Raw genomic sequence first — 21,133 nt, forward strand, 5'->3', positions numbered from 1 at the left:
AGGTGTTATTGTTATTTTTAAACAGGGCTAAACCTAAGTGATTTAACTTTGGTCAAGTTTTCCATTTGGGAACACGTCTAGACAGCTTCCAGTGTGGATGCTATCTTAGCCTCCTTCTGTCCACTTGCGCTGTGCGCTGTGCGATTTTACGATAATCCTCAAACGGCAAAAGAGCAAACATCAAGCTGTCTTTCAAATTGACTTGAATTTTGCTTGGAGGATCATTATTGGTGAGAGCCGGGCCTACAGCTACATCTAAGCACTTTTCTGCAGTTCACAGTGGAATGGTCCACAGTTTCCAAGCCCAACGGTAGCCCGAACCACTTCCATGTGAGTCCTTCCACTCCTTGAAATTGAAAATCAATGACCATTCTGACACACAGCACACATCACAGGCACCAAGTACACTGGGACATAACATGACTAGAGAACATTTTGATCACACCTCATTTTTTTGTGCATACCTGCAACCAGGAAGTGTAAATTAAAGTAAAAAGATGAGTTTAAATTTATGGATTTCTATTTTGGATAAGTGGAGCTCAATTTTTGTGGATGAAAATTGCTTATTTCTATTCAGCTGGCTCTAGTTTAGTTTCCTATCTGTCATCATAGCGTTGAAGCCTAGACCAAAAAAAACAATAATAATAAAAATAATAATAATAGTAACAATAACAATAATATGTAGAGGTTTCTGCAGACCATCTCATCTAATCATGGTGTTAGGAAAACTGTTGATCCTGCTGCTGATGTCTGGACCCTTTACAAAGCCAGCAAGCCCTGGGATGAACTCCAGGTTAAATCTTTTTTAAAACAATTCATTGTGAGATTGATAGCGTTTAAGAACAGTGAGCCAAGAGTTAAAAATAAAAGGTTAAATGATCTAGGCAGATTTTAGAAAACTGATGGCCCACATACCTGCCAGGTCGTATCTGGCAGGGCCAAGCCATCTGTTCCTCTCACTGTCTGAAAGCACATCTCCATAGAAGCCGTAGCCAAGCAATGAGACTGAGTATCTGAGAAAGACGTCATTGTGATGAACTGAACACACATCCATTGGCTGCGAATCACCTGTTGAGATAGTCAAACAAACAAAAAAAAAAACAAACACAAAAAATAACATGAATATGAAACTAAAATTAGTCTAATCTTTCAAAGGTTGTTGGTTCTTGTAAGTTTTTCATATTCTTTCAGCAATTTCCACTCACCCACAACGATGTGTAAAGCAGAAGTAACTGGATCGTTGGTTCCCACTGTAGCAAAGCAGATACAGTCAGTAGACCCTGTTGGGTTACGGAAACAAAGATGCGCTCCGGTTAAAGAAATAAAAATGACATACTTCTTTAATTTACCAGAAGGTTGTATCCTCTCTTTGTTTGTCTGGGTTTTCAAAGATGTGGATACATCTAATCAGTGGCTCTGGAGTGTAGTGGTTTATACAATCAACTAATAAGTCAACGGTCCCTTTCCTGCTAATTATGCTTATATTTAATAATGAAAAAAGCACATCTTATTCTTTATGCTTTGTTTTTTGTTTTTTTTGTTTTTTTTTAACGTGCCAGCATTGGTTTGGTTGTTTGATGCATCTTAGTCTACGTTCACACTGCAGGCAAAAGCGCATCAAATCCGATTTTTTTGACCCTATGCGACCCATATCCGATCATGGTATGACAGTGTGAACGGCACAAATCCGATATTTTCAAATCCGATCTGGGTCACTTTTGTATGTGGTACTGAATCCGATACATATCCGATGTTTCAGAAAGCGACTGCTGTGTGAACGGTCATGTCGCATTAAATCCGTCTTTTACGTCACTGACACAAGACAGACGCCAATTATCAGCGCCTGAGAAGACATCGCGAACGCTTCCTGAACTTAAAGCAAAAATTGGGAAACATGAAGTCCGAAGTCTTTATATTAAGGGCCATCAGTCAAACAATATTGTTTGCTCTGGGTCTAAACGTGTGTGACGTCTTCTTTTGCACATGCGGGCCGCTTTGAGCGTTCACACTAGAGCGCGTTTGCTGTCGCATTTTATTTGTAGTGTGAACGAGCAGACAAAAAAAAAATCGGATTTGATCAAAAAATCGGAATTGAGCATTAAGACCTGCAGTGTGAACGTAGCCATAGTAACTGTCACCATGCCAGTGTCCGGCAGCCTCGCCTCTGTCAGTGCGCCCCAGGGTGGCTGTGGCTACAATGTAGCAGCCATCACCAGTGTGTGAATGTGTGTGTGAATGGGTGGATGACTGGATATGTAAAGCGCTTTGGGGTCCTTAGGGACTAGTAAAGCGCTATATAAATACAGGCCATTTACCATTTACCATGTATTCACAGGTACATACTGAAAGGCCTTTTTCCTTTTAAATCCATGTCTTCCTCCTTAAGACAGGAAGTGGAGCAGATATGATATTTTCCTGTCTTCAACTCTCAGTAATTCTAAAGGTTGCAATATACACTCAGGATATGTGATGGGTACTCTGTCATGAACGCCTTCCAGCTAATCAGAAGAGACTGTGTAGCAGCTTAGCAGACACTGTTGGCACTTAAGTTTTCCAAGATGCTGATAGTGTGTGTAAAACATACTCTCATAAATTAAATCAGTCCTTACACATCATAAGCAGGGTCACGTCTCTCAAATCTTTGACCAAGTGAAGGGAATTTAGTTGAATAATTTCACTAGACGGAAGCAAGGAGACATCGTAGTCATAAATTTAACTGATCGGATAGCTCCAGGCTCCAGGCTATCATCAGCTCTCTTCAAGCAACAAATGAGGGATAAGAGGCATCCCCGCTTTGTGAGAAATGTTGAGTTTGACATTAAATCTTTCAACTTGAGAGGTAATCAGCCAGTATCTCTCTTTCTGCACCACATGGTGTAATTTCAGACCTATCTGCCCTACTTTGATCATCCTCAAGTGGTAATATAGACCTACTGCCACTGATGAAAGACAGAGAGCGCGAGCAAGAGAGCAAAGAGAGGAGAGTGAAATCTAACCAGTGATGTTTTGAGCTGGCTCACAGAAGCGTGACAGGGAAGATCAGGCCTGTCATTCAGTAGCGGACACAGATGAGTATGAAGATGAGCTCCCTCTCTTGCTTTTTCTGACTTTCTATGAATATCACTTATCTGGCCTTTGCTTCTTCCCCTCCGAGCTTCATAATCACATCCGAAACACTTTCCGATTGCTCCTGACAGCCCTGCACTGCCTGCTATTTTGCTGAGCATAAAAAAGGTGACATGTGCCATTTCAGTCTTCTAAAGCTACTCCGTAAAAGCCAGCTGACTTTGAATGAATATAACTGCTGCACACAGATCTTCAATGATGTTTAGTGCTCAGATCTTCAATGTTTTATTCCCCTTAAGTTGCTCAACCACAATAGCTTGCTGGCATATTCTGAGGAGAGAGCATAAACTGTCGCAAGGCAAATCCTCAGTGGAGATGCTCCATTTTTTATGTGTTTCCCCTAAAACTGTCTTGCCAGTAAAATCATCTCAGCAGTTAGATCATCTTTGTCTCTGGGAAAACAATGGACGCTAGATGCTTTTAAGAGCTGCTCCAAAAAGGATATTTTAGCTGTTTCAATCCTCAGTACATGAATATATTCATGGCTGCACTGGCAGTATCTTAAAAACAGCCTCAAACCAAAAAAAGCAGACCTTTGATTTAAAATATTTGTTTGTTTTTAAATAAAAATTGTCTAATTTGTGTTACCTGAAAATGTTTCCAGTAGCAAAGAAAACTAAATGAACAAATTAAGTGTTCAGTTGAGATAGATGCTGACACCCAACTGTAGTTAGTTCATACTACAGTTAGCACAATAAAGCAGCAGTGTCCCATCAGGGCAAGCAAGGGAAGGACTGCTTGTCCAGTGAAATCTATAAATAGTCATCAGTTAAAACTCAAGTAAATTCAATCTCTATTCTTTCATCTCAAACAGTGTTCTGTCTCATAAGTTTGCCCCTTTTGCATCCACTGTTTAAATTACTGTCATGTTGTTGGGCTTTTGTCTCAGGAAGCAGGATTAACTCTGCTTAATTCGGATTTCACTTGAATCTGTATTATATGTACATTTCATGGGTGTGTCCACTACCTGGTGTTAAAGGGCTGGAGCTGAGCAGGCTGAGAGACCAGCAACTTTTTCTGGTTGTTCTGTTGCACATTAAGGATAAACATCTAGTCTGTGATGGGAGAATTATCTGAGACTAGCAAGACAAACTGCTCGTCTCTGGTCCCCGCGGGCTGAGATCAGTTATGATCTATGCATTTATTACAGTAACAAACAAGTTTCCTCTCGTTAACCACTGACATGTTTGATGTAGAGGATTTAGAAAACTTTTTTTTATTAATAGGCAGGTTGACCAGCTGCAGACTTCAAGTACACTTTTAGATTTAGTAACTCTGAAATCACTTAGTTGACTGAACGACAGTTAAGTGTAACCAGCTGTTTAACTAATTTTTCATTAATATTTTTAATCCTTCAGTAGATACTGACAGTTAACCATGTCACCCAATGCTCAAGGCTTTTTTTATTTAGCCGTTTTGTTATTTATACATTTCAATATACTTTAACAGCAGTTGTGTTTTTCTGGACTTATTACACATAACGTCCTTGGGGATTATTAAAGTATTCTGATTCTTATTAGAGATATGAGGTCCTCACATGAAGCCACTACAAACACTTTTTATAGAATATAATGCATTACTACAATTAAACAGTATGTAAAGCATTACGCTGAACTTAACCTTACACACCAGCAGCAATAATAAAACCCATATAACAGTCATGGGGAACATTTTTCTGCAGTATAACAGTGGTTATGTTCAGTACTTTACAGTTTTATGTGTACTAAGATGTGTGGTATAGCTACTAAAGGAATGGTTTTAATACATTTCTTCTTCAATCATCCTTGTCAGCTAATGGTAAATATTTTAAGTATAATAGTAATAATATTTTTAAATTCTTCAACCAGGAAGGCATGCAGAAAGCTCAAAATTTCCATGCAGTGTGCAGCATAAATAAAAGAATAAAAGAGAGGCTGAACTAAATCATGAAACGCTATATGTTAGTGGTTTAAGATCTATTATTCTTTTTGGATATTCATCATCTCTCTTTGCTTTTCTGTATAAGTCACCCTGCACCACTGCAATCAAGTCTGTTCCTTTTATTGGATTTTATGAGAACTTTTTGTTTACTCCCCAAAAATCTAATGTTCGACTCTAGAGGAAGTATTAGAAAGCCACGGCTCAATGCTGAAATATACAGCATCTTCACTGGTGTTAGGAAACTACCTTTCCTGTGCATATAGGGTGTTACATATGACCACATTAACTCATTCACTGCCAGCCATTGGCAGTGAATGAGTTAAACCCATTGACTCATTCACTGCAATTGACGGCTATAGACGTCAATGGCAGTGAATGAGTTAATAAATTAATTCAGGCATGGAGACAGAGTACAGCTGAGTTTCACCCACACCAGAGGAAAAGCAGTTTATAGCTCTGACTTTGTATTGAATGACCTTGTGAGTTCCATCTGCTAGCAAAAAAAAAAAAGAAAAGAAAAGAAAAAAGAAACATCGATAGAAAAGTAGTGCAATAAAATGTGCAGGATGAGTGGGTAGGAAGGTGATACTCAGTATGCAAAACATGTATGTGTAGCAATGGGTGTGATTTTTAAAGTATGATGCATGTTTTCTTCATAAGAAATGAAACAAAAACAAACAAAAAAACAACAACTGTCCAGCAGATATGTTAAAAAAAAAAGAACATTTGATTGAAAGTTCAGTGGTAATTCCACAAACAACTTTACAACCAATTCCTTTTAACTTTAGCCCACGGGTCAACTACCCACTCAGTAATGGTTCAAACATGTAAACAAATGCTTTCACCAGGTAGCCATGGGCCCCAACACCATTGTGTTATCTCAGCCAGTGACAGACATTCATTCAATATATACCAGAAATTTTAGAAAAAAGTGGAAATTACACACTTAAAATTTTAATTTATCTGCTTGTGTAAAATGACAAAAGTCCAAATTGTGCTTGTAAGTGGCCTAAAAATCACTTACTGCGTGCCCAGCAGCTTTTTAAAAACCTATGTCATTAACATCAAGCTGTGCACAGGATAGCCTCATGCACTGTATCTCTATCCTCATGAAAATTAAAGATTTAAAAATGTCACTCAGCACGTTTCCATTTATGGCACTTGGACTGATTGACCCTCTGCAGGCCCCTGTTGGGAGCTCCTACCCTGTTGCCATAGAGATCATTGCTTTTAACTCAGAAACCTGGGATGAGAGAGTGTGAAGTTATCGCAATTAGACTCTAAATCATGTTCTGGTGCGATTTAATGCATTTAAGACTTTTCTTTTAACTGTAGGACTACTTCAGTCCAATTTTATTTAAAAAAAATCATAACCATCCATCATCCAACTTGCTGTAACTCAGTTATTTGAGACAGCAGGACCTTATGAAAGAGTCACAATTGATTTCTGACAGCAGAGAAAAAACAAGTGTGACCTCAGTTCATTCAGCTGTGGGTTATGTCATGTGTAGACAGAACATAAAAAAAACATGGATTTTTCATTTGAGAACAAAAAATAAAAATTGTGTAGGCTAATCACAATGTCTCGGGGCGTTATGTTCTACAAAGGTTTGTGCTGCAAAGATTGTAAAGTTGCAGGTTTTAAAAAGAAGACCTTGACTTCAGAAGTTGGTGTTTACCTGTGATTTTGTAGTTTTTCCATCAAAAAGAAAAACAAAAAAAACAGAAGAAAAACCCCCCAGAAAAAACAGACTAGAAAGTGACATCCATCCGCTCTTTTTAAAAACATCTTATTCAATCCAGGGTTACAGAGTAGATCGAGCCCATCTTAGCAATGGTGGGGAAGAGGCAGGACACATCCTGAATAGGTTGCTAGTACTAAAACATACAAAAAGTTGGCTACCTATAACATGCATGTCTTTGGACTGTGGGAAGAAGTCACATATCAGAGGCCCCAGTCAGTGGATTCTATCCCAGCCTTCTTGCCGTGAAGTGACAGTGCTAACCGCTGCTCCACTGATTTTAATACATTTCTAAATAATAAAGGCGACATTATTTTATCAAAATGTAGCTCAAACTTCAATGGAGCATAAGTTAGTGATGAGTTAGTAAAAATGTCTTCTGTCAATATTTGCATTTTTTTAAAATTAAAGTTTAACTTTTTTTTATTACATAAACTTCACTGGAAAAGTCTAATTTCATTTCAAATATTTATTTTGTGAAAAATAAGAGACTGAAGAGACTGATGCCACTCTGTCTGTACAATACATATAGAGCAGATTTCCCACGCATTTTTCATAATGACATGATTCCCAAAGCTCACCTGCAGGAATGATTCCTATCCGTAAAGAACATGGCACCAATTCAGCATCCGGTTGGTTCTGGTCAACACCGTGGTCATTTTGCGTCCTGGCAACCAGCCCGTGAAGGACCTCACTGAACATCCCATCTCCACCAACACACACCACCCTTGGCAGAAAAATGAAATCAACAATTCAGTAAGTGTTTGTGTCATGACTAGAGCTGGGCGATAGAACGATAACGATATGTATCGCGATATAACTTTTACTCGATAGAGAAATTAAGCTATCGCGATAGACCTCGCCGCTCTTGTCCCCTTAAAAAAAAAAAAAAAAAAAAAAGGGTCAGCCAATCCAAATCAAGTAGCGCAGAGTCGAACCAATCACAGCCGCAGCGTCACGTCGCGTGACTTGTTACGTACAGCACAAGTGCCACGCCGCACGTGTGTTTGTTTGGGAAGCAGCCAGCGCGTAATGGAGGAAATGAGTGCGCCGACTAGAAAAATCAACCGAGCGTGACAGAAGAGAAAACAGATGATGGTTCCAATGCCGGAGAGATTGTCGAACGGAAGAGCCATAGAAGTTCCGTAGTGTGAAGGTATTTCGGCTATTTCAAGTCTGACAAAAAACAGAGTAGCGTGCACTGTAAATTGTGCCGAAAGCAAGTCTGGAAATACAATAAACTGGTGCATGCGTCACACTGTGCGCCACGTTATTGTTTCGGTGAAATGAATTTCTACAATACTGTTACTGTTAATTCTACTCTCTGCAGTGTTTACAGTGGGGCAAAAAAGTATTTAGTCAGCCACCGATTGTGCAAGTTCCCCCACCTAAAATGATGACAGAGGTCAGTAATTTGCACCAGAGGTACACTTCAACTGTGAGAGACAGAATGTGAAAGAAAAAAAATCCATGAATCCACATGGTAGGATTTGTAAAGAATTTATTCGTAAATCAGGGTGGAAAATAAGTATTTGGTCAATAACAAAAATACAACTCAATACTTTGTAACATAACCTTTGTTGGCAATAACAGAGGTCAAACGTTTACTATAGGTCTTTACCAGGTTTGCACACACAGTAGCTGGTATTTTGGCCCATTCCTCCATGCAGATCTTCTCGAGAGCAGTGATGTTTTGGGGCTGTCGCCGAGCAACACGGACTTTCAACTCCCGCCACAGATTTTCTATGGGGTTGAGGTCTGGAGACTGGCTAGGCCACTCCAGGACTTTCAAATGCTTCTTACGGAGCCACTCCTTTGTTGCCCGGGCAGTGTGTTTCGGATCATTGTCATGTTGGAAGACCCAGCCTCGTTCTCACTGATGGAAGGAGGTTTTGGCTCAAAATCTCACGATACATGGCCCCATTCATTCTGTCCTTAACACGGATCAGTCGTCCTGTCCCCTTGGCAGAAAAACAGCCCCATAGCATGATGTTTCCACCCCCATGCTTCACAGTAGGTATGGTGTTCTTGGGATGCAACTCAGTATTCTTCTTCCTCCAAACACGACGAGTTGAGTTTATACCAAAAAGTTCTACTTTGGTTTCATCTGACCACATGACATTCTCCCAATCCTCTGCTGTATCATCCATGTGCTCTCTGGCAAACTTCAGACGGGCCTGGACATGCACTGGCTTCAGCAGCGGAACACGTCTGGCACTGCGGGATTTGATTCCCTGCCGTTGTAGTGTGTTACTGATGGTGACCTTTGTTACTTTGGTCCCAGCTCTCTGCAGGTCATTCACCAGGTCCCCCCGTGTGGTTCTGGGATCTTTGCTCACCGTTCTCATGATCATTTTGACCCCACGGGATGAGATCTTGCGTGGAGCCCCAGATCGAGGGAGATTATCAGTGGTCTTGTATGTCTTCCATTTTCTGATGATTGCTCCCACAGTTGATTTTTTCACACCAAGCTGCTTGCCTATTGTAGATTCACTCTTCCCAGTCTGGTGCAGGTCTACAATACTTTTCCTGGTGTCCTTCGAAAGCTCTTTGGTCTTGGCCATGGCGGAGTTTGGAGTCTGACTGTTTGAGGCTGTGGACAGGTGTCTTTTATACAGATGATGAGTTCAAACAAGTGCCATTCATACAGGTAACGAGTGGGGGACAGAAAAGCTTCTTACAGAAGACGTTACAGGTCTGTGAGAGCCAGAGATTTTCCTTGTTTGAGGTGACCAAATACTTATTTTCCACCCTAATTTACGAATAAATTCTTTACAAATCCTACCATGTGGATTCATGGATTTTTTTTTTCACATTCTGTCTCTCACAGTTGAAGTGTACCTCTGGTGCAAATTACTGACCTCTGTCATCATTTTAAGTGGGGGAACTTGCACAATCAGTGGCTGACTAAATACTTTTTTGCCCCACTGTAAATGCTTACATATACACACAGTTACTGTCCCTCCACACACACAACTCGGTTCTGCTTCTATGCCCCAGCTTTGTTTCCTTTTTCCCACCGAGGCTTCTAGACTTCTGATTGGCCAACATTTCTGCACGGTTAGGAATCTAGCGCCACCTGCTGCTTTGGCATGTTCATAGCAGCGTTTTCCTTCATTTCTGCCTTTATGTGTGGACGGGATTATTTTTTAAAACGAAAACGGAAAATCTCAGTTTTCAAAAATACCCGTGTACGTGTGGACGTAGCCTCAGTCTCTGACTGGAAGCGCTAATTCGTCATTCGGCTTTTGTCAGACTAAAGTAACTGTTAAAACTGTTTGAAAAGCTAAGCTATACAACAAGGAGAGATTGAGAATTTCCTTTTAGTTCTCAGTTTATTTGATATTGACAAAAGTTAGTCAGTTTTGTCTGTTCTTCTGTAAAACAAACTAAGATTTATTTTTAGAATTAATATTTTGTTTCTAAGTGGAATTGACAATTTAGTCTGTTTCGTTTGTTCTATTTTGAAACTTAAACGCTTTAGCGGCTGCCTTTTGTGTAGTTTGCAATATTTGCCTTTATTTATCTGAAAAAGTCTCATGTTCCTTAAGTACATCTACCCTGTTGAACTTATTATGGGAAATAAATATTTAAATAAAAACAAGCTGCTGATTATTTCACATTTTACTTGTGAGCAACGGCACATTTAAATCTTACAAATATAGTTATTTGGCTCATATCGTGATAGATATCGTTATCGCCTGAAATGAAAAAAACATATCGTGATATGAAAAAATCTCATATCGCCCAGCTCTAGTCATGACTCTTCTAATACACAGATTGCTGGTCATCCGGGAAGATCGACTGGATGTCACGTAATGACTTGTGTTACATGTACTTGAAATGACACACACATGCTAGAGGGAAAATAACTACACAGCTGGAGAACTGACAAAAACATCACTGAAGAGGAGGCCCAACTGTGCAAGGCCAGTAAATAAGAATATCACACTGTTCTATCAGACATAACAGCTTCTCAAGTCCAACTCATCTATAAATCTATAAATCATATGAGCTGCAGAGTAAAACCATAATGGACTCTAACCCTGCTCTGGGAGAATGAATAGCTGATGAATAGGAGCTGGAAACAACGGGGAACTCAGCTGGAAAGTAGGAGACCCTTTATATTCCATGATAAACTGTATTTTGCCATTGAATGCCAACTTTGGATCACAGACCTGAGCAGCTTCATGTACAGTTTGAGCTGAAAACCTTCATTTATTGTCAGGATTTAGATATAGAAACAGACAAATATATATATTAAAAAAAACTATAGAAAATGTTGAAATTCCAGTAAAACTTACTAGTGATATTGCTTCATTGTGACTTTTGACCACTTCATTTTACATTAACATCATCATAGACACTGGATCAGTGGTCAGTAGGGCTGCCACGATTAGTCAACTAGTCACGATTACGTCGACTATTAAAATCGTCGACGACTAATTTAATAGTCGACGCATCGTTTGATGCTTTGTAAGATCCCAAAAGACGCAGGAATAAGTAGTAGTATTTAAGAGTGTAATATCGGACTGAAACAGAAGATGGCAGCACTGCATGTACAAGGATGCCAGCTGCCGTTAAACCCCGAAGAAGAAGAAGCTGTGTCCCAGAATTCATAGCGCGGCCCAGCTCAGTTGTCAACAATGGCGGCAGCTAGTTAGTTTTAATATTACTCTTATTATTCTTTCTGGGTTACAAAATAAACGATTAACATATTTTCAGGTGAGAATGTAGCTGTGTAAACCTCAAACATCTGCTCAGTTTATCAAGACACCACATATTTTCAAAAGCGCGCCGACGTTTTCGGAGACGTCTGTTACCCACTAGGTCGATAGCTAGCCGGGGGCAAGGCTCACTAGAGCCGTGAAAACACCGGACTCCCGGCAAATCGTTTTCAAACCCACTGCCGTCTTTTGCTACTCAGGTTAAACATGATATATAAGTCACTTAGATAACTTAAAAATTATATTGTTTGTTTTTTTTTTTGTATTTTATTTGTTCCTGATTAAATTGGTTTGGCTGAGATTAAAGTTATAGTTTTTACACAGCTGAATAAACGTCAAGCAGATTAAACTCCATCGAAACAATCTGCAAATGTCATTAAAATTTAATAAACTATCATCTTGTCTTTATTTTTAGTTAGTACATACCTTAAACACTTAAAGCTGTAAGCTAATGATAGTTATATAAGAGCAGATGCTGCTGGTGCAACAAGCTGTACGTTTTACATCCAATGGATGCATGATCTGATTAGTTGACTAATCCCAAAAATAATCAGTGACTACTCAACTATCAAAATAATCGTTTGTGGCAGCCCTACTTGTCAGTAATTGTAGAAAATGTGTTACTCCACTTGCAAAAAAGCTCAACTTTCATGACTGTGAAATTAGATCAGACAAGAGGTTTGTGCCCACATAATGAATGTTCATCTTGTGACCATACACATCCATTTAATCACTTTTATTTTGAAATTAATCCCCTGCTTTTAATGTTGCTTGTTCCACCTCCTTTCTTTGTTCCCATTTTCCTGTGAATATTTCAGCCAGATACATTTCCTACCAGCTAATTAGCCACCTAGCATATATACAGCCATCCTCCCCTTTGTTCCCTGCCTCACTGTTTAAAAGCAACCTTTAAGATTGGCTTGTTGGAGTTTTTAGACCCTACCTACCAGTGTATGACCCAGGCTTTGAACATTAAAACTGAGTTATGGATCATTACCACGGTAGAGTTTTGAATTAATGGATATGTCTCAATCTCCTTTTTCTTTGCAAAGTGTTTTTTCACACTTATATTTAGTTTTCAGTTTAATTTTAGTTATCTAGAATAACCTTGAAACGGGCCAGTAATGAAAACACGAAAGGAAAGAACCTTTCATTTTTATCATTTCCTGTCACGCTAGGACACAACAGCACCAAACCTTTTGAACAATTTCAAGTCTTACCATAACACCAAACTAAACTGAACGTTCCCAACAACAATAGATATGCCGGCAACATAACAACCCCCATTCTACAAAAGAAACAGCATCAACAGCTACCAATATAAACCACCAGACTGATGTGTTTTTAAGCTTTATATCTCAAAGAGTTAACATGGCTACAAACCGTTAATCTTACATTGGAGTGCTTTTAGAGCACTTACATCCAACATCTACTCAGTTTAATCTTCTTTTATTATTATTATTATAAACCAATAAATTTTCTTTGTAAGCATTTATTGTGGCATAGAGAGATTTAAGAAATGTCCTGACAAAGAAGGTTAGTGATTAAGATGATCAGAATATTTTCCCGTTGTTAAATATGAGAAACACAAAGAACTTTGTATCCGTAATCGGTCACAACACAGACTGCAATACAGCAGAGGTTAATACAAACTATGGCCGAGTTTCTCAGTAGCTTTATTAAAGTACGAGCAAACAAAGAAGAGTCAAGTTCATGTCCCGGTGAAGAACCAGTTTTCAAAGCCTAAAAGCAAGAGCTACCTAGCTTAAGTACCTACCCGTCATATTTATCTAGATTGGCCTCTGTTTTCAAGTGGTCTTCAGCATGATTGGCACGCTCTGTAACTATGGAAACAAATCAAATGGCAAGCATTAGTAGGCATTCAATGAAAGGGAATATACTGACAAAATAACTAGGCACTTTGTGGCTTGACTGGTAGAACAAGCACTCTATTACATGCATTTTGAAATACAAGACAAGGAAAGTACTTCACCTTTGAAACATTCACTGGAACCTATCGAGCAGATTAATGGTCAGAAGAGGCATAAGTGTGCTGGCAACCCCCCCCCCCCCCCCCCCCCAAAAAAAACCTCAACCTAATTCAGCTACTGTATACTAGCAAGCAAAATGAGCCTATAAAACCAAAAACAATATTTCAACAGTAATTCTGTTTACCAGGCATATAATAGCAACACACACACAATCCTGTAACCTACAGCAGCTGTAGGAAGCCCAAGGTGAATAGCGGTCCCTCTGATGGACCATCAATACCCCAGACTATGTGTAGCTGTAACAAACACTTATTGAATAATAGATGTGTTTGGATACCCGAGCTTATCAACTATCACAGCTTCCATTAAGGTGGTGGCATGATTAATGGCACTATAAGCCAAATCATATCCTTGCAAGCCTCTCCAGTCCCCACGAGAGGCCACAGTGGCAGTGGAGATCTATATGGCAACCATCAAGACTCATTTTTTATTTAAATGTTGAGGAATGCTACTGATAGGGACTCACCAATCACAGTGGTCGCAATGCCGGCAAGGCGAAACATTGGGGCCACCTTCTGCTCGTAAATACGTTTCCCACGACGCTTTCCACCGAATGGATTGATGTATACCAGAAGGCTCTTTGGTCGATTGGCTGCAAAAACAGGGAGGGGCATGAGATCATCTTTTAAAATGTGTAGTTTACCTTTTTTTTTTTTTTTTTTTTTTTGAAACAAATGTCCAGCTGACAAAAGCTTGATGAAGTTTTCATTAACCAGAGACCTTTCTCAAAATGCTCAGTCAACCTGACTTGTCCCAAAAACATGCCGCTCAAGAAATAAATGGTGTGTCTACTGACTGTAGGAGGAGTGCAAAGCAATTCAGAGGCACTGCATCATTCGGTGATAAACCTACAAAGAGCTGCGATGGAGAATACTAAATGGCTTGTTTATGGCTGTTGTGGAGGAGTGCATTTAGGACAACAAACTAAGATACATGGGATGCTCAAAGTGAAAATGAATGGATTTGGATCAAGTGTTAAATGAGTACAAAGAAATATAGGGTGCCATATTGTTTGGCAATAAGACAAAAGTTCCATTAGATTACATAAATGGATTGTAAATGGGCGATGTAAAGGTGTGTGACTAATACTACTGAAGATGCAGCGACTTATTCAAAATGAAAGTGGTTAATTACCTTGAATCGATTCATCCTGCCAAGTGAAATGGGACTAAGAGGACCATTTTAAATGGCTTAAACCCACCTTCCACTCTTATTTCAGCATGTTAGTTAAACACTAAATTCTGTACAGCCTAATCATGTGATGCTTATTAAACCCAGAGCATAAGAGAGCATTTTGCACTCAGGTGAAAAATAAAATGCAAACTCAATATGCTTGAATAATAGTCTAGTAACTTTGCATCACCATGTAATCTGTTAGTACACAAAAAACATTACATTTAGCAAGCTAATTATTTTGTAAACATGTTGATGGATAATGTGCTGCTATGTTCGTTTTTAGTTATATACTGTATATGCCATTCTCTTTTACTGTAGGACCGCCCATTAGCTATCCTAATTATTTTTATTATTTTTATTTAATATTTCTAAATAGGGCTGCCACGATTAGTCGGCCAGTCACGATTACGTCGACTATTAAAATCGTGGACGACTAACTTAATAGTCGACGCATCGTTTGACGCTTTGTAAGATCACAAAAGACGCAGGAATAAGTAGTAGTATTTAAGAGTGTAATATCGGACTGAAACAGAAGATGGCAGCACTGCATGTACAAGGATGCCAGCTGCCGTTAAACCCCGAAGAAGAAGAAGCTGTGTCCCAGAATTCATAGCGCGGCCCAGCTCAGTTGTCAACAATGGCGGCAGCTATTTAGTTTTAATATTACTCTTATTATTCTTTCTGGGTCACAAAATAAACGATTAACATGTTTTCAGGCGAGAATGTAGCTGTGTAAACCTCAAATATCTGCTCAGTTTATCAAGACACCGCATACTTTCAAAAGCGCTCCAACGTTTTCAGAGATGTCTGTTACCCACTAGCTCGATAGCTAGCCGGGGGCAAGGCTCACTAGAGCCCGTGAGAACACCGGACTCCCGGCAAATCGTTTTCAAACCCACCACCGTCTTTCGCTACTCAGGTTAAACATGATATATAAGTCACTTGGAGAACTTAAAAATAATATTGTTTGGCTTTTTTTAGTATTTTATTTGTTCCTGATTAAATCGGTTTGGCTGAGATTAAAGTTATAGTTTTTACACAGCTGAATAAACGTCAAGCAGATTAAACTCCATCGAAACAATCTGCAAATGTCATTAAAATTTAATAAACTCTCATCTTGTCTTTATTTTTAGTTAGCACATACCCTAAACACTTAAAGCTGTAAGCTAATGATAATTATATAAGTGCAGACGCATGCTGGTGCAATAAGATGTACGTTTTACGTCCAATGGATGCACGATCTGATTAGTCGACTAATCACAAAAATAATCTGTGACTAGTCGACTATCAAAATAATCGTTTGTGGCAGCCCTATTTCTAAATTAAAATTCAAAAATCATTAGTCACAGGCTAACACTTACAGACAGACAACCATTCGCCCTCACAACTATAGGGAATTTAGAGTTTCCAGTTAACCTATCATAACTAACTGCATGTCTTTGGACTATGTGAGGAAGCCGGAGTACCCGGAGAGAACCCACTCAAACATGGGGAGAAGAACTCCACACAGAAAGACCCCTGATGGTGGAACTGAACTCAGGACCTTCTTGCTGTGAGGCAACAGTGCTAACCACCGTGCCAACCTTCTAATACACCGCTTCCAGTAAGAGTGGACCTTAATGACCGCGTGCACTTAGCTAAAATACAACTTTCATGGTGCGTCGGGTCAGTACATCAAGTACAAAGTACAAACCCATATCTTTTACAGAACATCAGATGACACATACTGAGTAGTGACAGCTGCTCATTTGTAACTTGGACCCACTCCTCGCAGAGTGCCTGGTTGTCACAGTGAAAGGTGACCTCACTACACCGCCACTGGTGCTGTTGTGTCCTTCGCACATAGGAAACTGTAAAGAAACAAAACAGAACACTCCAGAGACCACTTATCAACAAAAATCAGAGACGAAAGATGCTTTTATCATTCCCATAGACCATCTTATCAGACAAATGCCTCCAAATGTGCTAAACAAAGCCTCTGATAATGTCTTCTTTTCACATCATTTTGCCTTGCTTAAAGTCATAATCATAAAATACCCAGATCGCTTGTGACCTATAGTTTATTTAGTAGGCAGGTATTTTTAACAATTCCTACTTTTGTCATTTACCATATTACCTGGCTTTGGCACAGTGGGGGCTTGCCCTGAGAATAAACCTGGGCTTTATCCTTAACACACAGATTATTCAGATATGCGCTTATGTCAGAAATAGAATAGAATAGAATAATCCTTTAAAATGAAAGAAATGAAATAGAAATGAAAGCATGAAGAAATTAGTTTCCTAAATGAAACAGGGCTGTGCTCATAATCAGACACACACACAAAGTAGAGACAGAGTCCCATAATATCCTGCTAGGAACATTACTGAAATATTTACATTAAGAAGGAAAAATTCACTCACTAAGCACTTTGACAGCAGATTCACTCGCTAAGCATTTCAAAGTGAAATTATCACACTAAGCATTTTCTTCATCAGATAGAAAAGTTAACTTTTCAGGAAAGTTGTGCTGTCCAAATCGCTAACCGTACCTCATACTCACCATGGGGTATGCAAAGAGACGCTCAGAGTGGGTGCAAAATTATCCTTTAATATGTTACATAATCAGGATGTAAGTGATGGGGTGCGTCTTTGAAGCCAAGTTTCCACAGACTGTGGAAATGCAGTCGTGTCAGACTCGACGCACTTCATTGCCAGTAAACGCTCACATTAGTGAGGTAATTTTTAACATTTGGCTGCGATACATAATGTAAATCCGATCTTGTTTGGATATAATCTAATGGCTCCAAATCAAGCATTAGCCCCAAAGTCGCTGGCATGCTGCCATCTTAGACCCAGTCTGCTAAGCTGTGAGGGACTCTCTTGTTAATGCATTACTTTCTGACTATGGAGCTGTCTACAGGCTTATTCCCAGTGTCACATCACTTGCGACTTGTGGCACTACACACAGCCTCTTGGCACGCTTAACCAAAGTGCAACTGCAATGTAGCATTAACATACTACAGGAAATTCAAGGCGACATTGATATAGACTGGCCTCAGGTTCAGTTGTTGGAAGAAGCAACAGAGGTTAAAGTGGCTACTTTATCAGTTTAGTTTTTACTTTAATAAGACTGAGACATAGGATAGATACTGATGCGGGTTTTTAAAGACAAAAATGCTACATTTTTTACTTTGGGCTTTGCATAACTTTTATAAAACTAGTGATAATGAAATGCTTCTGTAAATGTCATACCTGTGAATGCATAGCGATACAGCTGTTTTGTCTTTTTTTGATGTTTCCCAGTCTGTGCAGCGTCTTGGTCATCGTCTTCTGTCTTGCGGACAGCAACTATTTCACACACCTCAACAGAATAGCTGTGTACTGAAATGACATGAAATGGCTCTTTTAGTTCACTCCATTCCACAATGACCAAAGCACACAAAACTATACACAAAAGCATTCGTGATGCATGCTGTAATCTATAAATCTCCAGTAATCGGTATCTTTTTTTTTTCTTCATATGGACAATAGATCCTGAAACTAAGTGGTCTGTGGAAGGGGTCACTCTGAGCCAAGCTGACAAAGAATAATCATTCAACTGCAATTCCCCTCTACACCGTTGAGAATGTGGCACATCGATATTTTAGTTTTATTCTCCACTCCCTTTATTGTTGCTCTTATCAGCCCCGTTTACCGATGTAACATGCAGGTGTTTTGTCAGAAAGCCATGATAAGCCTATTGTATGCTCCCTGCCCAGCACCAAGCAACTGAAGTTAGTAGCTGGTTAAGAAATTAGAGCATTTAGCAGCTAAACAGCCAGATGTATCCAAATGGCTAACTGGGAATATCTGGAAACAGCAGCATTTCCCTTACTGGCTTCTTGAGGCTGTCTCACCAAGCCTCAAGTGGCCAATCCCAATCTGCACTGAAACATAGCATGAAGTCCACACTGCAAACCGTGGTCCCCATGTGAGTCACAAACGAAGACCTCATTGTTCAGCAACTTGTGACTGACAAGTTGGAAGTCAACAAGCATGCAGCCTCATGTTGTGTCTCATTATATATATAAAAAAAACAAAGATGGACAAAACAACAAGCCTCAGCCTGAACATCCATAACAGGACCCCACCAAGCAACGAGCATGCCACAGGTGCCACGTCTGTCCTCTGATGATCAGAAATTAGAACAAAGAATGTAACCGTTTCTGTCTCCTCGAAGAAATTCTAGTTTGTTTGATGTAAATGTCCTGTATATTCACTCAAATTTAGAGGAGAAACAAACACATCAGCGCATTTGGTATCTATAGCAAATTGCGTCATTTATGAAAAATGCATAGGACTGCACTTTTATATTACTCACTCATTTAAATTACCTCAGGCAGTAAGACCTGAGGTTGTGCATCCTGGGTTTGAGTTACATTTTGTCAGAAGACTAATTTTTGGTAACCACATTAGCATTCCATTCAATCTCCAGGTACATCATGGATACACCTTGCAAAGCAGGTTCATTATCCATTGCCAGCATTAGCTGATAATACTGCCATTCAACTCGTCTTATTCCACTGTGGAAATGAACAAAGTGCTTGAGTCAATAACCCGAGTCATCTTTTATCCTCTCTATAAACTGGTGGAGACTAAAACAGACTTAAAAGGGGAGTGAATAAGCATGCTGGATAAATCACTCTGTATACTTGCTAATTTTTCTCTTTATTTCCAAGTACAGAAATGTTTTCAGATGTAAGCCTGATAACTTGTAATCATACATCAGTGGGTTGTTTTCATTTCCCACTGCAAAAATAAACAAACAAATAAATCAGTAAGCTTAGATTTCCCTCTAAAATGTCAAAACTGTTGGATACTGTATCCAAATTCAGAACAGCAGCCTGGAATTCATTTCACAAGGAGCAAAATGAATGGGAATAACACTGTCATGTCCCAAGAGGTTGTGAGTGTTTGGGAAGAAAATACATCCCTTTGTTAATGTCCCCCATAAGCGTGAGAATGAGGTTTAACAAAATTTTCTGAGCACAGTGTGACCTGGTACCTCCTGGCAGTAACAAGACGGGGCAGCTCAGCTGACTTGAAGGGCTCCTAAGTGACATTAAAGAACCCTGCGTTGAAAAGTGGTGTTAAAGGATTTGTTGGTAATGCATTCATCCATCTTCACATCCTTACTAATGTGAACACACTTGTGACAGACAATGCAATATAATCCTTAAAAATCATTTTAAGAAGGTGGAACCCAGTGCTGGGAATTTGATGCCTAAATATTGCCAGGCCTGACGAGACAAATTTCCCTTTGAACCATTTCATTATTTAAATATTCAAATCCCGAGCATGGCTACTAGCAGAACAAATTCAGCTGTGCACTTTTGTACTATGGAAGGACAATATTACTTGCATTGAGTTTTAAGTGACCTGTTCAACTGCGTCACATACAGGCATTCCAGTCTCTCCTACAAATTTATTCAGCTGATATGGTGAAATGGATGGGAGGGAAGCATGACATATTATTTCTCCCCTGGGACTCTGAGGGAATAGGATTTCATTTCTTTTTCAAATAAAGATGATACGCCATGCAGGCATGAATAACTTTATGGCCATCGATATTCACACTTTGACAAATAGGAAGAAGAGTTATGGCCATGTGGGTAATGGCTTTATTTCAGGAAAAAAAACTATTTGAAAAATAGCACCTAGTTCTCCTGCCAAACCGATTGTTGGTATTGAATTAAAATACCAAAAGTTTTATATTCCATTTTTAAACTGTTAAACTGGAGCTCTGGCCTGTACGCCAAAATTCGTTTGGTTGTCCATGTATCATACAAATCAACCACTAGATTTACAATTTTCAATTCAAAGCTTTCAGTTCACATAAGCAGAAATTTCAACACAATATATTCAGATCAGAACGTGCTAGAAAATTTGGATGTTTTTACATAAACTATATGGACAAAAGTAATTGGCCACCGACACACTGCAGTTTTAGGAGCTGCTATACCATGATGGTCCCGGTGCAGTTTTTGTGCTGATCTGAATGTCGGAGGTGGTTTGGAACTCTGCAGTTATTGAGCCAGCAGAGCATTGGTTTAAGCACCATGTACCTCAGCGGCCACACTCTGTGACTGGTGATGATGATGATGATAGTGATAATAACATAAGGCAAAGATAAACAGCTGTAACAGGTTCCAGATAATTCATTGTGAAATTCTGAATTTGCACTTTGTTTTATATCTCAGTACCAATCTTGTGCCTGAATTGTGTCTAAAACTCTGAGAAATATAATCAGAAAAATCTTATCTTGTATTTTACACATTTACATACGTATCATCCTAAGCTCCCAGGCCTGAATCCAAAACAAAACATTAAACATATGATATCTTCAAAGAAGTAGGCAAATCAATTCCCCCAA

The 21,133-nt window shown here is 39.2% G+C and overlaps 1 protein-coding gene across 1 annotated transcript in view; it reads right to left on the reverse strand.

Annotated features, from left to right (window-relative positions):
• Positions 1–21,133, reverse strand: part of cerk (ceramide kinase) — a 53,139-nt gene that overhangs the window by 18,834 nt on the left and 13,172 nt on the right. The window contains exons 2-8 of the mRNA XM_080887579.1: positions 17,974–18,102; positions 16,470–16,592; positions 14,033–14,158; positions 13,293–13,359; positions 7,370–7,515; positions 1,206–1,280; positions 916–1,068 (exon numbers count right to left, since the gene is read on the reverse strand). Coding sequence (XP_080743705.1) covers positions 916–1,068; positions 1,206–1,280; positions 7,370–7,515; positions 13,293–13,359; positions 14,033–14,158; positions 16,470–16,592; positions 17,974–18,102 — 819 coding nt within the window. The remainder of the gene's footprint in view (positions 1–915; positions 1,069–1,205; positions 1,281–7,369; positions 7,516–13,292; positions 13,360–14,032; positions 14,159–16,469; positions 16,593–17,973; positions 18,103–21,133) is intronic.

Source organism: Rhamphochromis sp. 'chilingali' (assembly GCF_963969265.1).
Source record: "Rhamphochromis sp. 'chilingali' genome assembly, chromosome: 7".
NCBI classification, from domain to species: Eukaryota; Metazoa; Chordata; class Actinopteri; order Cichliformes; family Cichlidae; genus Rhamphochromis; species Rhamphochromis sp. 'chilingali'.